The sequence below is a fragment of the Oryx dammah genome, unplaced genomic scaffold, assembly GCF_014754425.2.
Source record: "Oryx dammah isolate SB20612 unplaced genomic scaffold, SCBI_Odam_1.1 HiC_scaffold_5, whole genome shotgun sequence".
NCBI lineage: Eukaryota > Metazoa > Chordata > Mammalia > Artiodactyla > Bovidae > Oryx > Oryx dammah.
The window spans coordinates 102,036,117-102,059,367 of NW_024070189.1; the positions used below are offsets into that span (position 1 = coordinate 102,036,117).

At 51.6% G+C, this 23,251-nt stretch overlaps 1 protein-coding gene across 2 annotated transcripts in view; it reads right to left on the minus strand.

Moving 5' to 3' along the window:
- UNC13A (unc-13 homolog A) overlaps positions 1-23,251 on the minus strand; it is a 69,591-nt gene that overhangs the window by 11,339 nt on the left and 35,001 nt on the right. For both annotated transcript variants that reach the window (XM_040241075.1, XM_040241076.1), the window contains exons 17-41: positions 22,111-22,338; positions 20,815-20,956; positions 20,528-20,697; positions 19,422-19,537; positions 17,974-18,137; positions 17,467-17,617; positions 17,082-17,150; positions 16,679-16,768; positions 16,318-16,452; positions 14,287-14,420; positions 13,080-13,165; positions 12,760-12,886; positions 11,952-12,048; positions 11,427-11,570; positions 10,511-10,594; positions 9,872-9,949; positions 9,556-9,644; positions 8,738-8,890; positions 7,467-7,590; positions 6,493-6,498; positions 4,907-4,945; positions 3,749-3,778; positions 2,285-2,341; positions 1,849-1,929; positions 599-746 (exon numbers count right to left, since the gene is read on the minus strand). In XM_040241075.1, the coding sequence (XP_040097009.1) occupies positions 599-746; positions 1,849-1,929; positions 2,285-2,341; positions 3,749-3,778; positions 4,907-4,945; positions 6,493-6,498; positions 7,467-7,590; positions 8,738-8,890; positions 9,556-9,644; positions 9,872-9,949; positions 10,511-10,594; positions 11,427-11,570; positions 11,952-12,048; positions 12,760-12,886; positions 13,080-13,165; positions 14,287-14,420; positions 16,318-16,452; positions 16,679-16,768; positions 17,082-17,150; positions 17,467-17,617; positions 17,974-18,137; positions 19,422-19,537; positions 20,528-20,697; positions 20,815-20,956; positions 22,111-22,338 (2,742 nt within the window). The remainder of the gene's footprint in view (positions 1-598; positions 747-1,848; positions 1,930-2,284; positions 2,342-3,748; positions 3,779-4,906; positions 4,946-6,492; positions 6,499-7,466; positions 7,591-8,737; positions 8,891-9,555; positions 9,645-9,871; positions 9,950-10,510; positions 10,595-11,426; positions 11,571-11,951; positions 12,049-12,759; positions 12,887-13,079; positions 13,166-14,286; positions 14,421-16,317; positions 16,453-16,678; positions 16,769-17,081; positions 17,151-17,466; positions 17,618-17,973; positions 18,138-19,421; positions 19,538-20,527; positions 20,698-20,814; positions 20,957-22,110; positions 22,339-23,251) is intronic.

The window sequence follows — 23,251 nt, forward strand, 5'->3', positions numbered from 1 at the left end:
CTCCCTCTCCGTCCGCCCCCTCCAGGTCGGCGTCCCTCCCATCTCTGGTGCTGTCACTCCTTAGCCCCCGACAGTACAGAGGTCCCTCCCAAGGTACTTTCAACCATTCTTCCAGAGGTCCCTCCCCCGGAACTGCCAATCATTCCTTGGCCACGGGAGGTCAGAGATCCCGCCCCTGACAGGGATGTCAATCACTGTCTCCGCCGTCACAAGCCCCTCCCCTAAAGCTATCAACCACTCTCTGGAACCAAGGAGTCGAGGTCCCGCCCCTAACAGCTGTCAATCACTCCTTGGTCCTTGAGGACAGAGATCCCGCTCTACAGATTTCAATTACATCCTGACCCCCTGACGTCATGGGTTTTCCCAGGAGATGCATTCCCTCCTGGCCCATTGACGTCAGAGGTCCCGCTCCTACAAGCTGTAGATCATTCATTGGCCCGGTGACATCCTGGAGCTCACGTGCGCCCCGGAGCTGTCAATTCTTCCCGGGATCGTGACGTCACAGAGGTGAGTCCAAGGCGACCGCCTCGCAGGGCTTGGGGCTGGGCTGCCCCTAGGGTAGGCGGGATTTTCTTCGCGCTAACCAGCGGCTCCTTACCCTGGGCCGACTGCGTCTGCACGAATGTCTTGATGAGCAGGTCGGTGGCCTGCGTGTAGAGGGACAGGGCATAGCGCAGGGACTGCAGGTCTGGGCTCTTCTCCAGGAAAGTTTTCTTGAGGCCCACGCCACCTGCATGGAAGTATTGCTGTGGGGAGCAGGGTAGAGAGAGGTCAGGCTCGGACCTTCGACCTGCCTTTCGGGCTGGGCAGCCCCAACGCCCCTCCCCTACTCTGCTGCCCTCTTCTGTGATGTGTGGGTTGACAGGGCGGGTCTTCAGAACACCCAGGGCCCAGGATTTCCCTGGTGGTCCAGTGGCCAAGACCCTGCGCTTGGTGTGGTTTTAATCCCTGGTCAGGGGAGCTAGATCCTACATGCTGCAACTAAGAGTTCACTGCTGTAACTGAAGATCCCGCATGCTGCCCTGAAGATCTCAGACCCCGCGGGCCGCAAAGACCCAACACACCCAAATAAATAAATAAAAATAAATTAAAAAAATCCAAACAAACAAAAAAACAGGTCCTGCTACTCCCACCCTTACCCTGCCCCAAACCCACAGGTGGGCTACCAGCACCCTCAATAATATCCATGTCTTGCACCCCGTCCCAGGCCCTTTGCAGCTCTAATCTGCAATCTCCTAACCTTCTTTCTCAAAGTCTTCTCTCATCTCAGGGCCTTTGCACTTTCTCTGTTTGCTGGTGAGAAGGTCCTCCCAGTCCCCACTCCTAGTTTTCCATTTGCCATGGCTGGCTCCCTGTCTTTCTTTAAGTTTTCAAAGGGTTTTCCTTAACCACCCCTCCTTAATATGTTGCCAACCATATTTTGCTGTAATTCTCCATTTCAACAAAACATTTCCTTCTACAAGAGTAGTCTTCACACTTCTTATTTCATGGAAACCACAGCTCCCTTTCATGTCTCCATGTTCTTGGAAGGGCTGGTTCCCTGCCTAAGAATGCTCTATTTGTTTTGCCTTGTGAATTTCTATTCCTCAAACTCCACCTCCCATGTGCTGTCTTCCAGAAAGCCCTCCCTGGACTCTCCCATCCTTTCCAAAACCCTGTCCTGACCCAACAGAGCTGGGGATGTCCACAGGGGTCTGCCCTCAGCCAGCTGGGAACTGACAAAGAAAGGTGATCAGGGAGTGTTTATAAATGGAATGGATTAAGGTGGGTTGCAGCCTAGATTATGTCCACAACTAGCCACATCCTCTGCTTGCCCCACCTGGGATGGGCAGGGGAGGGGCCTCTCACCTTGATAGTGTCCAGGGCCAGCTCAACAACTGCACACTGCTTCGGGGTCAAGCTCTTGGCTTCTTCTCGTACCATGTGGTCCTGGATGGATGAACAGAGGGGCCAGGTGGGCAGTGCAAACTCTTCCTTGGAGATCTGCCTATGTATGTGTCTCATCTTCGCTAAACTCCAAGGAGTTGGACAAGTGGGTCCTTCTTTTCATCACTGTGCTCTCAGTGCCTAGCATGTGGCTGACACATGATAGGTGCTCAATAAACATTTGCTGAATAATTATTTTCCTCTTGATCAAGCTGTATCTGAAGCTGAACCTTACAATACACTGAGAAAATAAATTGTGCTTAAGCCATTCTGAATAGGGTTTCTGTCCTTTGAGCCTGCAAAGCACGCCACTATTCTCAGAACTCTTCCCCAGGAAACCCCCCACCCCTGGCCTCACCTTGAGTTTAGATAGCTGACCCAGCTCTTTGGCTGCATTGAAGATCATCTGGGTTCCCTGTGGGTAATAACCGACATAACCCTGTTAAGGGTGGGGCCCTCCTGCCCAGTGCCCAAGCCCCCACTGACACCCTAGCCCTGGACGCCACCTTTGTTCTTGTCCAAAGGCTCTGGACAACCTTGTTCCCAGTTTGCACCCTGGGGACAGATGTTTGGAACCCCCAGAAAGTGCTGAGGAGGAGATGGTGACCTTGTCCCCAGAAATCTCAGTCCTGTGGGGGGCACTACCCATCCTCCCACCTCCACCATGACCCCAGGTTTATGGCACAGAGAAGAAAACAGGGCAGCAGGAAGGGGAGCCCAACTTGATGTTTTTGGGTATGAGTGGGACTTGCCAGCCCCGGGCCATGGAGCCTTGAGGAAACCACAGGACGGACTCTGGTGAAACCTACCACTCACCATGGGCCCGCTCCCTCTGTGGGAAAACTTCCCCAGTAATCAGAGGGGGTGGGTAGGGGAATGTTAACCTGAACTTTTAAAGAAAGAATCCTCCCCCTTAACACCCACCTCTGGACCCATCTCCCATTCCTCCCCAAAACTGACATCAGCAAGATGACATCCTGGTTATGGCTCCGATGGGCCAGGTGGGCCTGGGTTCAAATCCCAGCTCTGCTGTGTGGTCCTGGGCAAGTCATTGAACCTCTCTGAGCCTCAGTTTTCCCATCTCCAATGGAGGAAATCCTATTCCATTTGTGGCTTAGCTGGGACTAAACATGTCTTTGTTCAGTGTTCACAGTTATTACTACTCGGTTATCAAGGTCATGGGCAGTGCTAGGGGAGACGGGGCCCTGGCCTGGAAGCTATATATCCTGTCTCTCACCCCCGATCATGATGCCGAGTGAACTGAGACACGTCTCAAGCCCTCTCTGGGCCTCAGTTTCCTCCCCTGGCCGCTAGGGGCACCTACACTAGCTTAGGGGATAGTGGGGGGTGGGGCTGAGTATCATTGAGGTTAGAGTCCTGGGGTGGCCTGGGAGTCCTGGGCAAGGCTAAGCAGGGAGGAGGGCCATTTTCAGCCGGGATATTTGGAATCACATTGATGCTTTTCCAAGCTGGCCAGTGGGATCCAGTCACCCTGCCACTAGTGGTATTAGCATTATCATCCTGGCTGTAGCTACTCTTCTTAGTCCTTGTCTGTGATTCCCCGAGGCTGTCACAAGGCACAGTTACTCGGGAGCCCAGGCTGGGCCTCGGTTTCCCCTGCCACCCCCTCCTCCCCACTTGCCACCCGCCCCTGCCACCCCTCACGAGCAAGCCAGACAGACAGAGGAAGAAGAGACCGACAGACAGGGTCACAGTACACCCCCAGACGGCACGGATCACAGAAGTGGAAAGAGGCATGGGTGGGGTTGGGGGGCAAGGGGTGAGGGTGGGAGCCAGACAGACAGTGAGAGGCCGGTCTTACATCTGAGTGGCTTGGCAATTTCACCCTGCCCTGTGGAGAGAATCAGGTGAGGGTCAGAGTTTGGGTTGCTGCTGAGAAGATATTCAGTGGGGTTTCCTGCCCCCCTCATCACACAGCCCACAAGCTCCCTCCCAGGTTCTGGGTCCAATGCTGGACCCCCTCCCCAGCTAGGCACCTCCCCTCAGCCCCTGGTGGGGATTCAAGGTCAGACTCTGAACTGCCAGGAGACTAGAATCAGCCTGGGGACAGGTACCCAATGCCACCGTCAGCCTGCCCCAAGATGGGGTGCCTTGGGGAGGGGGAGGAAAAGAGACAGAGCTTGGGGTCTCTCCTTCCTCAACTCCCAAGGCCTTACCCCAGCAGGCCTGACTCTAAAAGAAACATACTAACACAAGTATCACAAGTTCACACAAAACACAGACACACACCCAGGCATATCCATGGGTATGAAAGTTTACGTACACACACACCTGGGTCAACATACAAAGACACATACACATGCAGAAGAACTTAAGAGCTAAAATACACACAGGTACTACTAAACACTTGCCCACGTGTGTACAATCACACACATAAACCCACACACTCTCCAGCCCCACCGGGATGCACATACATGCACAGAGTGCCTGAACATACTGAACACATATGCCCTCCAAAGGGCTGGGTGGGGGAGTTGGAAGCCCTACAACCTCTGTTCATGAAGTGGAGACACACCTTGTGTGCACAGAGGCACGATAGCTCCTGTATGAGTGCACACCAAGGGAAACTGTTCAAGTAGTACCACAGCTCCCATCTCCTTACAACAAACACCCATTAGAATTAACAAAACATGTCTCAGTCCAGGGCAGTCCCGTGTCTGGACCCTTCCAGAGGCCAAAGAATTTCAGCTGAGCCCAGGACTGGGGTTAGCCCTTTGGGCACTGTTGTGAGAGGACAGGGGCTGTGTGCACACACACACACATACTCCAAGCCGTGTCCCTGGGGATCCACTTTGTTTCTGACTCCTAGTTTTGTGGGACTTGGTTAGGGAGCCCACCTCCTACCCATGAACCCCCAGCTGGCCTCCCTGCCCATGCAAATGGACACACACACACACACACACACACACACGCAGCCACAGCAGAGTCTGGGCCTCAGCACAGGCGAGGCCCTCATTACCTTTTCTAATCCCTTGCCATGCTTTCTCAAGAGGGTGCCCTGCAGAGACAATGTCACAGGGTGATCAGCCTAGCAAGCTGTGTGGGGTGGGAACCCAGGGTGAGAAAACACACTCATGGGGATAGGAAGTAAAGCTCATCTTCACTGCACAGTGGGCTGGTGACAGAGTTGCTGGGGGATAATGTGTGTGCCTTAATGACTGACTCAAAAGGTGTGAGAGCCTGAGAGGCAGGAAAGAGAGAGAGAAGGAGAAATAGAAATACAGAGCCAGAGAGAGAGAGAAGTCACTGCCAAAATATAATCCATTTACATTTACTGTATATATGAGGCTCTTGGTTACTGAGTCAATAGGAAAGTAAATGGGCTCCATGTTCAGACAGACCTGAATTTGAATCCTGGCATATATTTACTATGTGGTTTTAACCAGGTGACTCTTCCTCTCTGACCCTCAACTTTCCTCATCTGTAAAATGGAATAATATCTCTCTCACTCAAACGCGTGTCATGAAGGTAAGCTGAAACAACAGCCATGAGGTCTGGAATACAGGAAATCCTCAACAAATGTATATTCCCTTAGCTCTCTACCCACAGACACACTGTCTGTAGTTGGATAGGCTGCGACCGCGTGGTTACAGTCAGACTGCAGCCACAAGAAGTGAGATGAGCCCGAGCAAGTTTTCGACAAAACTTTGAACTTTATAAGAGCCTTGTCTTGCCCAAAAAGAGGATTCCAGAGTGATTCTAACTGATCTCTGCCCTTTTATGTGTCTACACACTACCACCACCACCAATAATATTAGCTCTAACGTAGCGAGCTCTGCCTCAGTCAGAGTTGAGCACTTGAACACATCATCCTACTTGGTTCTGAAAACAACACTCAGAGAGCTGCTACAATTAACCTCTTTCCCCCCCGCCCCCCAGACAAGGAAATGGAGGTTGGGAGGTGAAGTGACTGCCCAAGGTCACAGAGAAAACGGCTGGGCTGAGATTTGATGCCAAGTCTGCCTGACACCAAGGAGCCACAACATTGTCCCCACCTGGGTGCCTGTCTGGGATTCCTGTGTGTTAGCATGTGTGGTGGGAGTCGGGTGGGCAGCGGTGATGGTGCGGTCTGCCTGATTCGCTAGCTTTGGGAACCGGGCTGGTGAGGGTGTAGTTCGTACGGTTACTAACAGTTCAGAGTGGAAAAGGGAGGTCAGAGAAGTTCCATTGACTTTGAACATCCTTTTAGCTTCAGGGAGAGACCCAGATATCCTGGTGGCGTCTCAGCATGGCAGTAAGGGTGAATTCTAACTAAATCATGTGAACAGATGTGAAGGTGGTGGACCCGGGTTTTGGAAGGCGGAAGGCCCCTCCTCCGTACTTCTAATTGGGCGGGGTGGGGCGTGGCTTCCCTCCCTCCCGGCCCCGCCCCTCCCCATGCCCCGCCCCAGACAGACACAGGCACATCTAGGCGGAAGGTGGGACAGTGGGTGGGGGGCCAGTAGGTGAGGAGGGGGCGCTGGGGGCGGGGTGCAGCCACGCGGTGGGCCGAGTCCAGACACAGAGCGGACGGACAGACAGACGGACAGAGGGGCCTCTACTTACGATCATCTGTCAGCCGTGATGGGGGCGGGGCGGTGGGGGAGGGGGGAATAAGTCACCGTGAGTCTCCCGGAAAAGCCAGGGAGGAGGCGGAGACGGCACCAAAGGGCGGACCCCGTGTCCCAGCCCAGCCCAGTCCAGGGGAGGAGGGGGGCGGGGCGGCAGCTGGAGGTCCCCAGCTTCCCCCACCATCACTGCCTCTCGGTTGCCCCCGCCGCCCCTCCCACACCTCCCTCATCCACCCGGAAACTTCCTCCCGCTCTATGCTGTGCCAATAACCACATGCCCTCACTGTCCTTAGGCCCCGACACCTCCCCAGGGGAAGCCACACCCAGCCACACCCCTCTGAAGATGACACAATCCCTCCACCCCAAGCCAGCAGCCTGACTGATCACTATCCCTGGGCTGTGCCCAGAAGAGTCCCAGCAGCACGGTCCTGGTCTCCAGATGACCACGGGCCTCTGCTTGACCTCTGTTACCTTCCGTGCTCTCTATAACCTCTGGTTGACCTCCTGGAACTCTGTTCTATTGGCTTCTGAGCTTTGAAATCTGGGTATCTCCTTTACTTGCCTCTTGATTGACCACCACAGCCCCCTGATGAACCCACTGACCCCTATAACCTCTGTGACTCATGGATGGCCTTGATGCCCAAGCTGATCTATTTTCTGGGTAATCTCTGACCTTTAAATAAATCACTTGTTCCTCCTATGACCCCTATATCCCCTAGATGTCTCTTTACTTGACCTCTCTGACCCTTAAATAACTGACCCCTGAATGACCTTTTTGACCTTTTATGACTTTTCACCCATGTGTGACCTCTCTGATTTCTGAAAGGTCCCACTGACCTTCTGGTGGACCCTCAAATGGCCCTTGTGCCTGGATGACCTCTAAGCCCCCAGTGCCTTTGACATCAAGCTCTCTGGGCTCTCACAGAGGAGGTGGCCCAGGTGTCCCCTCTGGCCCCCTGCAGGCCTCACCGTCTGGTCAGTGAGGGGTGGCAGGACGATGGTCTTCTCCATGGTGTTCATGACCAGCTTCCATAACTCCTTCAGCACCCGCTTCAGCACCGTCTTCTCACAGATTTTGGCAAAGAGAGTGAGGCTGGGGGCAAGGGATAGGTCTGAGAAAGGGCCCAGATGGTCCTAGCCTGAGGAACCCCTTCCCCTCACTACATGGGCAAGGTGGGAAGGCATGCCATGGACATGCAAGAGGGTCTGATGGGGCCACAATGTGTGACGCAGAGGGGGAAGAGTGAAGGATAGTGGGACAGATCAGCAGGAGTGAGACTGGGAAGGAGCCTCAAAATCCAGCAGGAAGGCCTGGGCCTTAGCATGAGGGTAATGGTGGAGCTGTGGAGTGTTCAAGAGAGAGAGCCAGATTTTTCTATTTGAATGAGTAGAGTGGGGGATGAACTAGAATAGGAAGGTTGGAGACAAGGGGCTACGATGGGGCTGGGGCCCTGCTCAGGAGAAGAAGGGAATGCTAGGGAAGGGGACAACCTTGAGAGGGAAAACAGCAGAGTTCATGACTGGCTGTATGGGGTTGACAGAGGGCAATCCATCATGATCCTTCCAACAATTTAGCCACCCTCCACCAAATCATCCTTCCCCCAACCCTAATGCTTCCTCTATCAATTTTTTGAAAAAAAAAAAAAAAGAAGTGAAATTGAAATGACTCAATGGACATGAATTTGTGCAAACTCCGGGAGATGGTAAAGGACAGGGAGGCCTGGTGTGTTGCAGTCCATGAGGTCGCAAAGAGTTGGACATGATTTAGTGACTGAACACCAGCAAGCATCACTTTTCCCTACCTCCCTTCTTTCCTTTCTTCCATCCTCCCACCCATACATCTATATACCTCTCCTCCAAACAGTTATTCATCCATCCAAATATTTACCCAGCTCTCCATCCATCCACTTATCCATCTATCCATCCATCCTTTTATCCATATACTCTCTATATAGCTTTCTAAGCATTTTTCTTTTAATCAACTCATCCATCCACCCATCCATCCTTCATGTCTTTTACCATCCATTCATCCATACAAATACTGACCCACTGATCCTTCCAATCATTAACCCATTAACCGAATCTTTCCATCTCTTCATGCCTCTGCTCACCCGCCCATCCAAACCATTCAACCACCCAGCAAGCATGCCCTGAGTATCCTCTCCAGGCCAGCCCCAAGGTTACTGAGGCCCCTCCCAAGAGCCCTCCCTTGTGGCCCCAGGCCACCCAGCCTGGCTCACTTGCTATCCAGCAGGTCCATGATGGGTTGCAGCACATTGTCAGCATCCTGGGCCACGCTGCTGCAGGCACTGGCTGGCACATTGCCTGTGCCTTTCACCTGGCTGAGGATGTCACCCATCTGCTTGACACAATCTTCAATGTGCGGCTGGAAGCTGGGGACACAGAGAGGAGGATCTCAGATTAGACTTTCCTGGCCTCTGGAAGAAGGGCAGGATGAGGCTGATCTGTGGACATTTTATCACCAGCATCAGAGAGCCACGGCATATAACAGGAGTGGGGTTTAATAGCAGAATTGGGCATCAGGCTAAGATATTTACTTGTGTTGTTTATTCCATCACATGGTCCTACTCAGGTACTACTGTTAATCATCTTTAACATCTGAGCTTCCCTGGTGGCTCGGATGGTAAAGAATCTGCTCGCAATGCAGGAGACCTGGGTTCAATCCCTTGGTCAGAAAGAGCCCCTAGAGAAGGGAATGGCAACCCACTCCAGTGCTCCTGCCTGGAGAATTCCGTGGACAGAGGAGCCTGGCGGGCTACAGTCCACGGGGTCACAAAGAGTCGGACACGACTGAGTGATCAACACTTTCACATTGTTATCATCATCCCCACTTTATAGATGGGTAAACTAACATTCAGAGAAGTTAAACAACTCACCCAAGGCCACACAGTAGTAAGCAGGGAATCTAGGCTTGAACTCAGCTTTGTATAGCTCCTAAGGGCCTGAGGTCTTCGCCACTACATCTGCTGAGTCTCCAGATGCCCCAGGCTGGGGGCTGTCCCCTCCCTTCTGCTCCCAGCTCTGGAGATGCCCCCACCTGGTAGCAAACACTCGGCTGAGCTCATCCAAGACGTTGTTGAGTTTCACCTGTAGCTCCTTCAAGATGTCACTGGCCTCGGCATCCAGCTGAGGAGGGAGAAGGAACATCAGGTCAGGCTCATAGGGCATCCGCATGGATGGGGCATTTTCCCATCCAATTCAGGAAAAAGGGGCTGGAGAGGAAACTGAAGCTCAGACAGTTAAGCTGCTTGTTTGGGTCTGATGAAGTCGCTCAGCTGGAATTCATCAGGTACGAACTCTGGGGCCTGTGGGGACATGGGGGCGATAGTGACCCCGCCCAGACCCTGGCTCACCTCCTTCCCTCCCATGGCTTCGAACATCTTCTCCAGCTGAACTCTCAGCTGCTGAGTGTTGTTCATGAGGATGCAGGGCTGCAGATGGGAAAAGAGGAGGGAGTCAGGGCTCAGGACCTCTCCCCAGGGCCTCCCCCACCCGCCCCACGGCCAGGGACCTCAGATGGTTACAGGGTCTGTGTCCGGAGGAAGCTGGGGTCCCATAACGTCATCTGAGCATGGAAGACAGCATTTGGGATCAGGTCTCTGGGAGTCCTGGGGGGATCTCTAGAGATCAAGAGAGGGAAGGAGAACTTTCCCTCTGGGTAGGCTGGACCTGGTGAGTCCAGAAGGGCTGGACCTCTGTGTGTAGCAGAAAGGGGAGCTCCTGTCACACACCAGCATTCTTCTACATGGGCTCAAAACTTTGTAAGCTCACGTATATACTCCCTGAGGGCTTCATTCACAACAACCAGACGATGACACATTGAAGACGTGTCCCCTCACCTGCAGATCCCTCCGGACTCACACAGCCAGACACAGAGACATGCACACACAGTCAGACATACATGCAGACACAGGTATCAGAGCCTGGGGAAGGATGCTCTGGGGGTACAGAATGGGGTTGAGGGAAAGAGGACAGGGGCCCCCGCAGGTCACCACTTTCTCCTTCTCCTTGGAGCAGTAGGAAGCGAAGTCCTTGGAGATGATGTCTGCATACTGGAGGAGCACATTACTGATGGTCTGGAGGGGAACACAGAGGGTGGGTGAGACAAGGGGCTGGGCTTAGATGGGCCCAGCAAGAACCGTGAGTGAGATCAGGGATGAACCTGAATCCCTACTAGCACCTAAGACGGACCACCGGGCTGGGCGAATTCTCCACCCAGGATGACCACCATGACGAAGAGGAGACATCACCCATGAAGACGATTGTTTCACACAGACATAGCTCCTCTTCAGAGCAACCCAGCAGTCATATTAACCTAACCCCAAGCACAAGCATAACTCAGTCCCAAATTGAATCCCAATGCCTATCTGCAATCCTTTAACCTCTACCCCAGGTTAAAGTCAATCCAACTGAACTTCAACCCCAGGTCAATGGCCCCAACCTTCAAACTCACCTCAACACCTGCTCACATTCTATATAAATCCAAATACTCACTCCAAACTCAATATTTGATTGAGTCCCAGTCCTAATAGTAACCCCAAAACTAACCCAAATCTTAATCTCACCCCTAATCCTAACCCCAGGTCCGAATTCATCTCCAACATTAACTATGACCCTGACCTCAACCCCAACCTCAAACTCTCAACCCAAACCCTGATCCCAACTTCAACTCCAACCTCAATGACCTCAACCCTAACCTCAACCCAACCTCCAACCTCAAATCCCAACCCCAAACTCCAACCATAACTCCAATGTCTATGGGATGACCAATCCCAACACTGGCATCAACCCCTACCTTAATACCAGTGATATTAACAACCCCAACCTTGACCTCAATCCCACCTCAACACCAACCCCAACTTTGACCCTATTCCATCCCCCACCTGGACCCCATCCACGCCCCCAAACCTTGGCAAAGCGCCTCATGTAGTGCCCCACAATCTGGGGGTCAGGACACTCGAGTTTCTTGATGATCTCAAAGCTCTGGTTGAGCTGGGAGAAGACATCCACCACAGAGCAGGAGAACAGGGCATGCTCTGAAGTCTGCTGGAACTGCATTGGAAGGGAGGGTGGAGGGAGGAGGGAGGTCAGAGCCAGACAGTCTCCGCAGTCCAACCCTCCTGCTTTACAGGGAGAACCAGAATGCCCTGGGGTGACAGTGAGATGGATAGTGGGCAAGGTGAACTCAGAGCCAGGACTCTGAGTTCAGAGGTGGATGCAGGGGGATGGGTCAGGCTTGATAAACTCTCATTCATTTGACAGAGGAACAAAAGACCCATCAACACTGTGAACAAGACAATGATGGACATGTTTTCCAGAGACTGGCCTCATCCCAAGGGCAGTTTTGCCCCCAAATTGGATCTCAATGGACCCCAGAAGTAGTGAGGCCACTGTGGGCAGACTGGAAGCTTGGTGGTGGATCACTTTTCTTACCCCATCCTTCTTGTCTCTCTCCAGGGCTCCATGCAAGAAATCTCGGGACACTTCCTCATTCTCGTCCAGCCACTGGATGACAAAGGGCTCAAACCACCTGGAATGGACAGCCAAGATGGGGCCCTACCATCTCTTGTCTCCCTAATCCTCTGCTCAGACTCACCTATGGCCTGGGTGGCCACTCCCCAGCTCCCCTCCTACTTCACCCTTGAAATGGACTGAATGACCATTGTCAGAGCAAGGCCCAGACATGTGGATCCTGGTGGGTAAACTGCCTTTGGGCAAGTGGGTTTATTCTCTGAGATCCTGATACAGCACACAGTAGGTCCTGGTAAATGGTGACCATCCCACTCTCCAACACAGCCCAGGAGTCAAACGTCCCGAGGTCAAATCCTGGCTCTGTCACTAACTGGGTATCACCTTAGGCAAATCTTTCAGTATTTTATCCTCTACTTTTTAATCCACAAAGTAGAAACGGCAATACTCCTATCTCATAGAATTGGCGAAAGGATTAAAGGAGAAAGGACAAGTGGGGCTGCTCAGCATGGTTCCTGGATCTTCTAATCATTAACTGTCTGGCTAGAGAAGTCCATAGTTCAACAGCTGAGAATGGAGAACACTGGGATTGTACCCCACCTGTGCCCCCCTGATGCCCAGGAAGCTCTGAGGAGGTCAACTCTCCTGCCTGGGACCTCAGTCTCGCTGTCTGATGCCCAGGGAACTCGGAGGATGTCAACTCTCCCATCTGGGACTTCAGTCTAGCTGTCAGCACTACAGTTCTGGCTGGGGCTCAGGACAGGGGACTTACGCAGGGTACTCGGGCACGCGGTCCTTAAAGGCAGGCAGCTCAGCCACATACTCATTGTAGAGCCATTTGACCTTGAAGTGGAGGTTCATGTAGTCGGCACTCTTGCAGAGGCGATGCTTATCGTGCTCTGGTGGGGAGAGCAAGGAGGCAACTTAGCTGGAGGTGTCTACCATTCTCTGCTTTGGCAGTGCCCACTATGGCCATCACTGAGGTCTGACTTCCAATACGAGGGACCAGGAAACTCACAACCTTAGGGGGACACTGAGGCACAGCTAACCGCTGCTTCCAGGCTGGGAGAGGTGGGGGTGGGGGGCACTCACCCTCCATTGCATATTTCATATCCTGGGCAAACAGATTCCACATCACTTCAGCGCTGATTTTACCCACGTTCAGCTCCTGGGGAAACCTAGGGAAGGTCATGAAGTATGAAACCTTGGCAGACAGAAGCAGACAGGCTGCTTGGCCTTCCCAGTCCTAGAGGGTAGTGTGGGACAGGCAAGGGGTCTGGATTCAAGTTCACGCATAGCCACTGACTTGCTAAGTGACTCTGCACTAAGGCCTGCTTCTCTCTGAGCCTCCACCTACCCATCCCTCTATTCATTCGCTACCGCACTCATCCATCTGCCTACCCATCCATTCACCCACCCGTCTATTCACCCATCCTCCCATCTCACCACCTATCTATTCCTGCATTCATTCCTTTACTCACCCAACCGTCCGTCCACCAATCTATTCATCCATCCACCTATTAGTCCAGCCATCTGTCTATCCATCCATCTATTCATTCACCCATCCATTCATCCACCTGTCTATATATCCATCTATTCATCTATCCATCTCCATTCACCTGTCCATACATCCCCTCATCTGTCCACCCTTTGGTCCATTCATCCAAAATCCCTGCTCTTAATATTTAAGTAACCAAGAGTCCCTCCAGAGTCAGGAGCCCTTCTAGCATTCACCTCAGGGAGCAAGAAAACACAATAGCTCACTCAGTTAACACAGATGAAAATTCTACAGACATGTGAAGCCACAAACCAAAACTGTGCACACATTCATACATAATTACCCAATTCACATCACATAGTAAAGTATACGACCGTACACAAATAACAACTAAACCCACAGACCACAACTATACACAAAATTACATTCACACATGTAAGAGATAACGCAGTGTACATGCAAAAGATTTAGCAGAGTATCTAACACACCAGGAATACTCGAGCAACACTACTGTTATTTATGAACCTGCGGACACATAAAATCATATATACATGTACACACTGTTACATACGTCAACACATAGAAAATACATGTCTGACTAGACCAGTGGTTGTGTACATACGCACAATTCTGTTTGTAAATTACGCTGTATTTCGTCCATCCACAACCGCACGCACAGCTGCCCCCATATACACATTTCATATAGAATCAGATAGGGCTGCCTTTATACACAAGACTCAGAATCGTGACACACACTCGTGACGACCTCCAGATAATTAATTACACAGACACAGAACTCACTGGTTGAGGCAGGGAGTGTACGAATTTTTGTCTTCCTCAATGATGGACACTATGAGGGTGATCAGCTTGGACCAGAAGTCGAGGTTCTTGATGCTAGGGCCCTGTTCCTCTGGGGGAACTTCCCCCTTCTTGGCCTGGAAAGAACAGTGGGGATGTTGGTCACAAAGGGTTCAAGGGTAGGCAGCTCAGACAGTTCATTATTGAGGGGCAGGGGGTTCGGGAGGAAGGGCCCAATTAACATGTGTATGATTCAGGTGGGAGGTCTTCTCGAAAAGGAATTAAACTCATGTAAACTGGCCTCAATGGGCATGAGTTTGAGCCACCTCTGGAAGACAGTGGAGGACGGGGAAGCCTGGCATGCAGCAGTCCGTGGGGTCAAAAAGAGTCAAACATGACTTAGCGACTAAACAACAAGGATAAAACAGGCCCTGAGAGAGCTCATGTCCACACAGCTCACGAAGCTTAATTAGACGCATAAAAATAAGTGGAACTGAATTTAGCTGAACAAACTCAAGCCCACTAAACCAAACAGAATCAAAATAAATGCAAATCAGGACTACTCAGCTTAACAGATGGCAGTTCTCAGAGTTAATTCAGTGGAACAGGGCCAATTACACCGAATGAATAGAATTAAACTTAATAGGATTGAATTAAACTCAGATGAATCCAATTGGATGGAACCTAACCAATGTGCCCAAGATCAACATCTATCTAAATCAAAATAATGGAAATACATCAACTTGAACTCAATCCAACCTAAAGTAATCTAATTCAGTTCAACCCAAGTCAACCCAATCCAACTTCACCTACTTATCTCAGCCTAACATACTCAGGCCAACTCAATCCAACTTTGGTCAATCAATGGAAATGAGAATATTGGTAGTTAAACTCAACTGAAATAAGTCCAACTCAACTGAACTCAACTATACCCAATCCAACAGTCAATCTCATCCTAACTCAAGCCAATTCAACCCAGTCAAGAACAATTTCAAATAAACTAAATGGAAATGAATAAATTTTCACTCAACTCAGTCCAACTTGGTGATGCTCACTTAATTAGCCTAGACCAATTTTAACTTAAGTGAATAGAAATAAACAGACCTAAACTGATTATTATATTGATAATTGAACTAAACCAAATTCAGTTTAATCTACTTCATCCCAACCCAGTTAAGAGCTACTTGATTTCAACTCAAGTCATCTGAATGTAAATAAACAGAATAAAAGAAAATTGAGCTGAATTCAGCTTATGTGTTATCTCTTATCAGAAGCCCAAGCTGATGCAAGGGCTTAGCTCCCACAGCCTCTTGTGATTTCTCCATCCCAGTGCTAATAACTCCGGTTGTAAATTTCCAATTTATACACTTTCTCCCCAATAGAGTATAAACTCCTTGACCGCATTGACAATCCTGGGATATTATATGTGTAAACAATGTGTTAAAAGATCCCAAATAAATAAAGAAATACTCAAATAAATTGAGTTCAAGACTGAACTGAAGAAATTCAATTCAACTCAATATTTATTGAACAGGGACTCTACTGAAGGCACATTGTACTATGCCAGACTCAACTAAGTTTGTGCTCAGACGCTTCAGTCATATCGGGTTCTTTGTGATCCCAAGGACTGTAGCCTGCCAGGCTCCTCTGTCCATGGGATTTCCCAGGTGAGAATACTGGAGTGGTTCGCCATTTCCTCCTCCAGGGGATCTTCCCAACCCAGGGTTTGAACTTTTGACTCTGGCGGCTCCTGCGTTTGGAGGCAGATTCTTTACCACTGAGCTACCTGGGAAGCCCCTAAAACCAAACTGACTGAGCTCTTGCTGTGTACCAGATGCTAAGTACTTAACTATACTTTATCTAAAGCTTGCATCTCATTGAATTTCCTCCTCAATCCTGAGGTGTGGGTTTATGACTCCATTTTACAGGGGAAGATATGGAGGTTGAGAAGAGTTAGATCACTTGGGAAGTAAGACTCAGACCAGGGTCTAGTTAGAGCCCCCTGGTCCCTTCTGCCTCATCTGAGGTCCTCACCGGGTCAGTCTGGTACTCTCGACTATAGAGTTCATGACAATTGTTGAAAATGTACTCATAAGTAGAGTTGAGGCAGGCTTTCACACAGTCCTTCACCACCTGGCTGGCTCGGGGTGGGCTCTGGAGTTCTTGTACCTGGAGGGAGGAAGGGAGAAGGGCATGGTTGTGCAAAATTGGGACAGGAGGTACCCAGAAAGTGGCTACAGGTGGATCTGTGTTTAATGAAATGATGTAGGAATATGAAAGCACAGGGTCACTGAGAAAGGGCCCTGCTTTCCAGACAAAATGTTACTTATTTAGGACCTAAGAGTCCTGGAGTATCCTTCTCAGAGAGCTAATGAAACTAGGTCCCCTTACCTACCTTCATCCGAAAGAAGGTGATGCTGGTGAGAAGGTCCACAGTGGATTTGAGGTCCTGGAGTCTCTCTGGGCTGCTGGCTGGGAAGTTATTCTATGGGAGGGAGGTGGGGTTATGGAAGAAGGCTAGGGGTTGATGGGAGATCCTGTTTTAGGAGAGACACAAGAGCCTCCAAGTTTCAAGAGGTGTGTTAGAGGCAACTGAGAACATCTTGAAGTATCTGGGGGTATCTTCTTGGATGTACTAAACGTGCTGAGCAGGTGCTGCCCACAAAGGTGCACGTGTGTTGGAGGAACACACTCCACATGTTAAGACGGGTCCTCCGATATGCATGCTTGCTGGTAGCAGTCCCCTTCAGGCACACACATGCACGTGCTGAGTGAATCGTCATACGTGCACTTCTCACCCGATACATGGAGAGGTCAATCCGCAGGGAGTTATGCAGCTGGTCCAGGAGCTTCACAAAGCGCTCTTTCTGGGGAGGTAGAGGTGGAGGAGGAGGTTGGGCGAAAGCAGGGACTTGGGGATCAAGCGCAGCGGCCAAAGTTGGCTGACATACTGGCTAAGAGGTTGGTAAACACTACGCACACCCCATCCACTGTTGAACTGACCCCTCATAACATCCATTTCCATTCAACACAGGGGCAAAATTAGGCTCAGAGAGGGGAACTGAATGGTGCAAAGTCACACAGCAAGTGAGGTCCAGACTGGGGATCTGGGAGTCACATGAGGTCTGACCAGCACAGGGTCAAGCTCTCCCTTATCTCTAGGCCTCTGCTCCTGGAACTGACCCCAAAGTTGGAGGCGGCGAAGCGGTCGGAGGCAGACACGTTGGTGGAGGCGGTGGTGTGAGCATAATAGGCGTTGATGTTGGCAAGCAGGGTGCTCATGACGGCAGGCACCCCGGGACACATGTACTTGGAAGAGAGGCAGGCAAAGTGGCTGGTAGGAGGGAATGGGAAGCACTGGGTCTGGTGTCCAGACCCCAGAATGCCTCTAAGACAGCCCCCCAACCCGTCAAACCATACCCTTACCCTCTGCTTGATTCTGCCCTCTGAGTTTCTCTGAATTGCCCTATCTCGGCCTCCACCTCCAGCTCTCATCCTTGTCACTCAGGTTCCCACCAATGGCACTTCCCTAGCCTTCAGGAAAATTACAGAACCCCAACCACACTCATCTTCTTTCTGGATTCCTCTCCCAAGAGCCCCTTCCACCCCAGATCTGCCAGTGTCCTCTTGGCAACCACCCCTCCCCCACAGTTTCCTGCACCTCACGTCCACCCCAGCCTGCAGCCTTACGTCATGGCTTGGTAGATGGACTCGACGCCGTAGCGCATGGCAAATTCATCTACAATCTCCTGGGCTGTCTCATCATAGTAAACTTTCCAGGCGTCATCACCTTTGGCATCTGGGATCTTCACGACCCCATTGTTCTGCACGTCTGTCACGAAGTGGAACAGGTTCTGCCACCACAAGGGAGAAGGTGTCATGGAGAATATAAGGGGACACAAAGGGCCAGAGATCCCAGGTAGAGGGCAGCTTACCTCATTCACTGATCTGTTTACTCACTAATTCATTCATCTCTTTGGTCCATCCACCACCCATCCATCCATCCAACTACCCCAAATTTCAGTTATCCCTCATCCATCCTTCCAACAGTTCAACTACACACCCATCCATCTGTATGTCTGTCCATCCACCCATCTACCCACCTATCCATCTAGCTATCCATCTATTCATTTACCCATCAGTACAACTACCCCAAAACCCACCTGTTCACTTATCCACTCTTTCAACAATTCAACCACACATCCATCCATCCCATACATTTACCCACAACTTCACTGTCCATCCAATAATTCATCCTTCTACCCATCAACCATCAATCCACCCATCTATCACCCACCTGTCCGTGCATCTACACATCTACCCCCCTACTCCAAAATTCTCCCATCCACACATCTATACTTTCAGTAGTTGAATCACACATGCATCCACCCACCCTTCCTTCCATCCATTCATCTATCCACTCACCTACCTACCCACCATTCCCCAACCCCAAATTCCCCTATCTACACAAACTTCCCTCTTACTAATTCAACCACACATCCTTCTATCCCATCTAACTACCCACAGCTTAGTCTCTCCATTTAATAATTTATCAACCCATTCAACCATCCATCACCCATCTATCCACCCATCAAGTTATTCATCCATCCATCTTTCCATCATCTATCTGTCCATCCATCTACTCACCCATCTATCTATCCAACTATCTCCAATTCACCAATTCAACTCATCTGTACTTCCAACAATTCAACCACACACCCATCCACCCATCCTTTCATCTTTTCACACACTTTTTATCCACTCAGCACTCCTTCATCCATTCAATCAACAAACTGAGTTCTCTCCAGGAACCCCCAGGCAGTTAGAAGAGACAAATCTTGGCACAAAGAACCTAACTGTGAGTGTTCAGGTCTGAGACAGATGGAAGACCTGGAGTTTGCTGGTGGAAGTCCATTCCCCTTCCCAGAGGAGGGGGGCCTGAAGATGGAACTTGATTGATGGGGAGGAGTTTTCAGAGCAGAAAGAATGGCCTGGGGGACAGTCTCAGAGGCCCAGAGGAGTGTGGAGGGTGTGGTCAGAAAGAGGAAGAAGAAGCTGGGGCAGGTAGGAGTGGTGAGTGGAGGGAACGTGGGAGATGAAGGTGGACTTCAAAGGCAAGGTGGAGCAGCGGGCCTCACCTCGTGCAAACAGGTGTACTGGACGTGGTACGGAGCCACCTTCTCTTCGCCTTTGATCTCCACACTGATGTGCAGCCGGATGGCCCCCGACACAGCAGATTTGTCAGTCCGCTTGTCTGCAGAGCAGAGATGATGGCAGTGTCAGAACTTCCCGATATAGCCCCGGGCTACTTTCACATATGCATAACTGTAGGCCGCCCAGACTCCTTGACGAGGCCTAGGAGTTCCTCCTTAGATTGGCTCCCTAGACTTGTCTCTCCCATTAGACTAGAACTCTTAAGCCCTGTGTCTGCTTTCTAACTAGGATCCCAGATCCCTCTCCCAGATTAAATGCCTTGATTTGCATCTCCTTCTTTATACTCAGAGCCTTGCTTCTTCCCGAGGCTGAGCTCTCAGACTCTGTCTTCCCCATCAGATCAAGCTCCCCAGAATCTACTTGATTGATTCTCTTAGACAGGATTCCTGGATCTGTGCCTCTGTCCTCAGACTAGTATCCTCAGGTCTTGCTTCCTGCCTCCCCCATCAGAATGGGAGACCTAGATTTCCTCTAACCAACCTAAGAAGTTCTGAGACTCCGCTCCCCCCTCTCAGACTGGGGTTCTTCCTCTGCCCTTGGTTTGGGCTCACAGATCCTATGAGTTCTTGGAGTCTATAGATCTTAGAGTTCTTGGGTCTATAGCCCCCGCTCTCAGATTAGGAATCCCCAAATCTACCTCTTCCCTCTTCCCTTAGGCTGGATTCTCAGAGTTCAAGTCCCCTTCTTAGTTTAGATGCCTGGCTCTGTGCCTCTCTCCAGAGGCTCTTGTTTCTGCCTCCCGCATCAGAATGGGATATGGAGATTCTGTCCCTCCCTCACTCTGCCAAACTGAACTAAGAGACGCCTAGGTTCTGCTCACCTCTCAGCGTGGGGGCTTCCTGCTCCTATCAGACTGGGCTCACAGACTCTGCCTTCCTCATCAGATGGGGCCCCACAGACCCTGCCTCCTGCATTAGACTGGGCTCCTAGACTAACTCCTCTGGACACAGTCTCTTCCCTCCAGCCGGGCTCCGCACTTCGGCCTGGGACTCCCCCTCCCTGCCCCCCACCGAACCCCACCCTTGCTCACCCAGGTTGTACCACACGTCCATCTCGCCACTGAGCGTCCGCACCTCGATGATCGTCTGACCCAGGAAGTCATCGGATTCCCTCTTGAACCGCTGCTTGACGCGAGATTTGATATCGTCGTCCTCATCCCAGACGCGCACCTTGATTCGGTCTGAGGAGTTGTGGCATTCACTGCAGAGGGGAGGAGGAGGTCCGGGCAGGGTTCTTGAAGCTGCCCCCCTCCACCCCCACCGCCTTCAGCTGCCCCCATAGGAAGCTCAGTATGGGGGGCCGCAGCCAGACACTTACAAGTGAAAGTTCTCCTCCCACACGGGGTTCAAATTTCCATAGATGGTTTTTGTCCGTTTCTTGGTCTTCCCAACCTGGACGGTGACATAGGGGTCACTGGATCCCGTCTTGTCCTTTGCCTGCAAGCCCTGGGCACAGACCACTGGAAGACACACAAAACAAATATAAATGTGGGCTCCAGGAGTAGGCAGGCCAAGAATAGTCACTCCCACAGGCTCCACAGGGAACCCCTGTGCGGAGGACGGAGGGCTTTGCCCTGGCCACAGGAGCCTTAAGCATACCCACTGCGCATGCAACCTGGGGAAACCTCACCCAGTGAAGAAGGTGAAGGTGCCCCAGGGTCACCCCTGGGGTGGGTCACTCTCAATCATATGCGCTACACTGCCCCCATAAAGTCCCCAGAAGAATTGAGCCGCCACTTGCCCACAGTATGACCTGATTGGCATCCTCCTCTGAGCTTCTTACCTCCCTGCTCCCAAATTCAGGGAGGGTCTGGAAGTCCTGCTTAACTACTTGTTTAAATCCTTCCTGCTGGCATCTCCCACTCCATCCAAGTCTCCATCTCCCACTGGGACTTTCTGGGACAACATCCCGGGTACCCATCTGCCCTGAAAGCCTCATCTTGTCATCTGTTTCCAGGGAAATCCCAAGGAGGATGAGGAACGGATAAACACTACAAGGCCCCAGCTCCTGGGACAGACCTCTCAGGTCTGGGAGCTCAATACTGTCCCCTAGTGGTTGCAGGTGTTCACTACATCGCTTGCTAGGTGGCACCCTGCGCGCACGCTAAATCGCTTGTCGTGTCAGACGCTGCAACCCTATGGACTGTAGCCCTCCAGGACTGTAGCCCTACATCCCCTCTGTCCATGAGATTCTCCAGGCAAGAATACTGGAATGGGTTGCCATGCCCTCCTCTAGGGGGTGTTCCCGACCCAGGAATCAAACTCGCATCTCTTGTCTCCTGCATTGGCAGAAAGGTTCTTTGCCACTAGAGCCAGTTGGTAGGCCTTATTCCCTCCTGGTGTCACTTCCCAATATTCCTGGGTGCTTCCTGGGTTCACCTCCCAGATAAACTGCTTGCCCTCATCTCTTCTTCAGGTCTGGTTCTAACGTCTACGAACCGAGAGTTTGGAGGCATATATGCCCAACTGTGGCTGCAAACGCGTACACCCAGCCACGAGAAAGCCACGGAAACCCTCAGATATGTGTAGCAAAGGGAAGGAAAGAGCGTGGGAGGGAGCACAGGAGGCTAAGATGGGACCCCGCGGCAGCCCCTCCCCCACTCCGCGGCCTCACCAGTGATGCTGATCTTGGCCGACCACTTGGATGTTCCGTCCAGCACGCTCTGCTTGACCGCCTTCATCTGCTGCGTGTGTGCAGTCTTGGTCACCGCGAAGATCTCCTGGATGAGCTCGAAGATCTCGGGCTTGTTGCGCTCCCGTATCTTCATGCGGTCCTTGAGCACCATGATGATGTTCTGCGTCCGGTCCTCCGCCCCGTGCTTGGAGCTCTTCTCCGCCGCCCCTGCGGACGGACGCAGACAGGCGTCACCTTACACAGTGCACCCCGTCCCAGAATCGACAGCCCCGATTCTCACTCCAGGGCTTCCTCGTCTGCTGCCGCAGATACGGGATTCAGGCGAGTCACCGCCCCCAAGCTAGAGATAGCAGTGCGTGCTCAGTTGTGGCTGACTCTTTGAGACCCTACGAACTGTAGCCCGCCAGGCTCCTCTGTCCATGGGATTTCCCAGGCAAGAATACTGGAGTGGGTGGCAACCCACCAGGCTCCTCTGTCCATGGGATTTCCCAGGCAAGAATACTGGAGTGGGTGGCAACCCACATTTTCCTTCTCCAGCGGATCTTCCAGACACAGGGATCGAACCCGAGTCTCCTACATTGGCAGGCGGATTTTTTTTTTTTTACCACTGAGCTACTTGGGAAGCACTAGAGATACCAGAGCTCCTACCAGCTCTCTGAATCCTCCCCGAAACAGGCCTTTCCCTCTAAAGTTCCCACCCTCTGTCAGCCCCTCCTGTCCGCGTGAGTCCCCTCCTGCTCTGACCCCAGCCCTCGCCCAGTCCCTCCCCTTCTCTTACTCCTCTGCCCAACTTGAGTCCTCTCTGTCCTTTGAGTTAACCCTAACCATAATCCATTTTTCTCCGTGGAAAACCTCTACCTCCCATTAAGCCCGCCCCTTGTACAGTTTATTCGCTTTCCAGGTGGTGCTAGTGGTAAAGAACCCTCCTGCCAAACGTGGAGAAGGGCATGGCAGCCTACTCCAGTATTCTTGCCTGGAGAATCTTCGTGGACAGAGGAACCTGGCGGGCTGCAGTTCATGGGGTCGCCGAGTCGGACACGACCGAGCATGCACTCGCATCCTTCCATAGTGTTCAGTTTAGCTGCTCCCTGAGTCCTGCCGCACCCCTCTAGGACCTCCC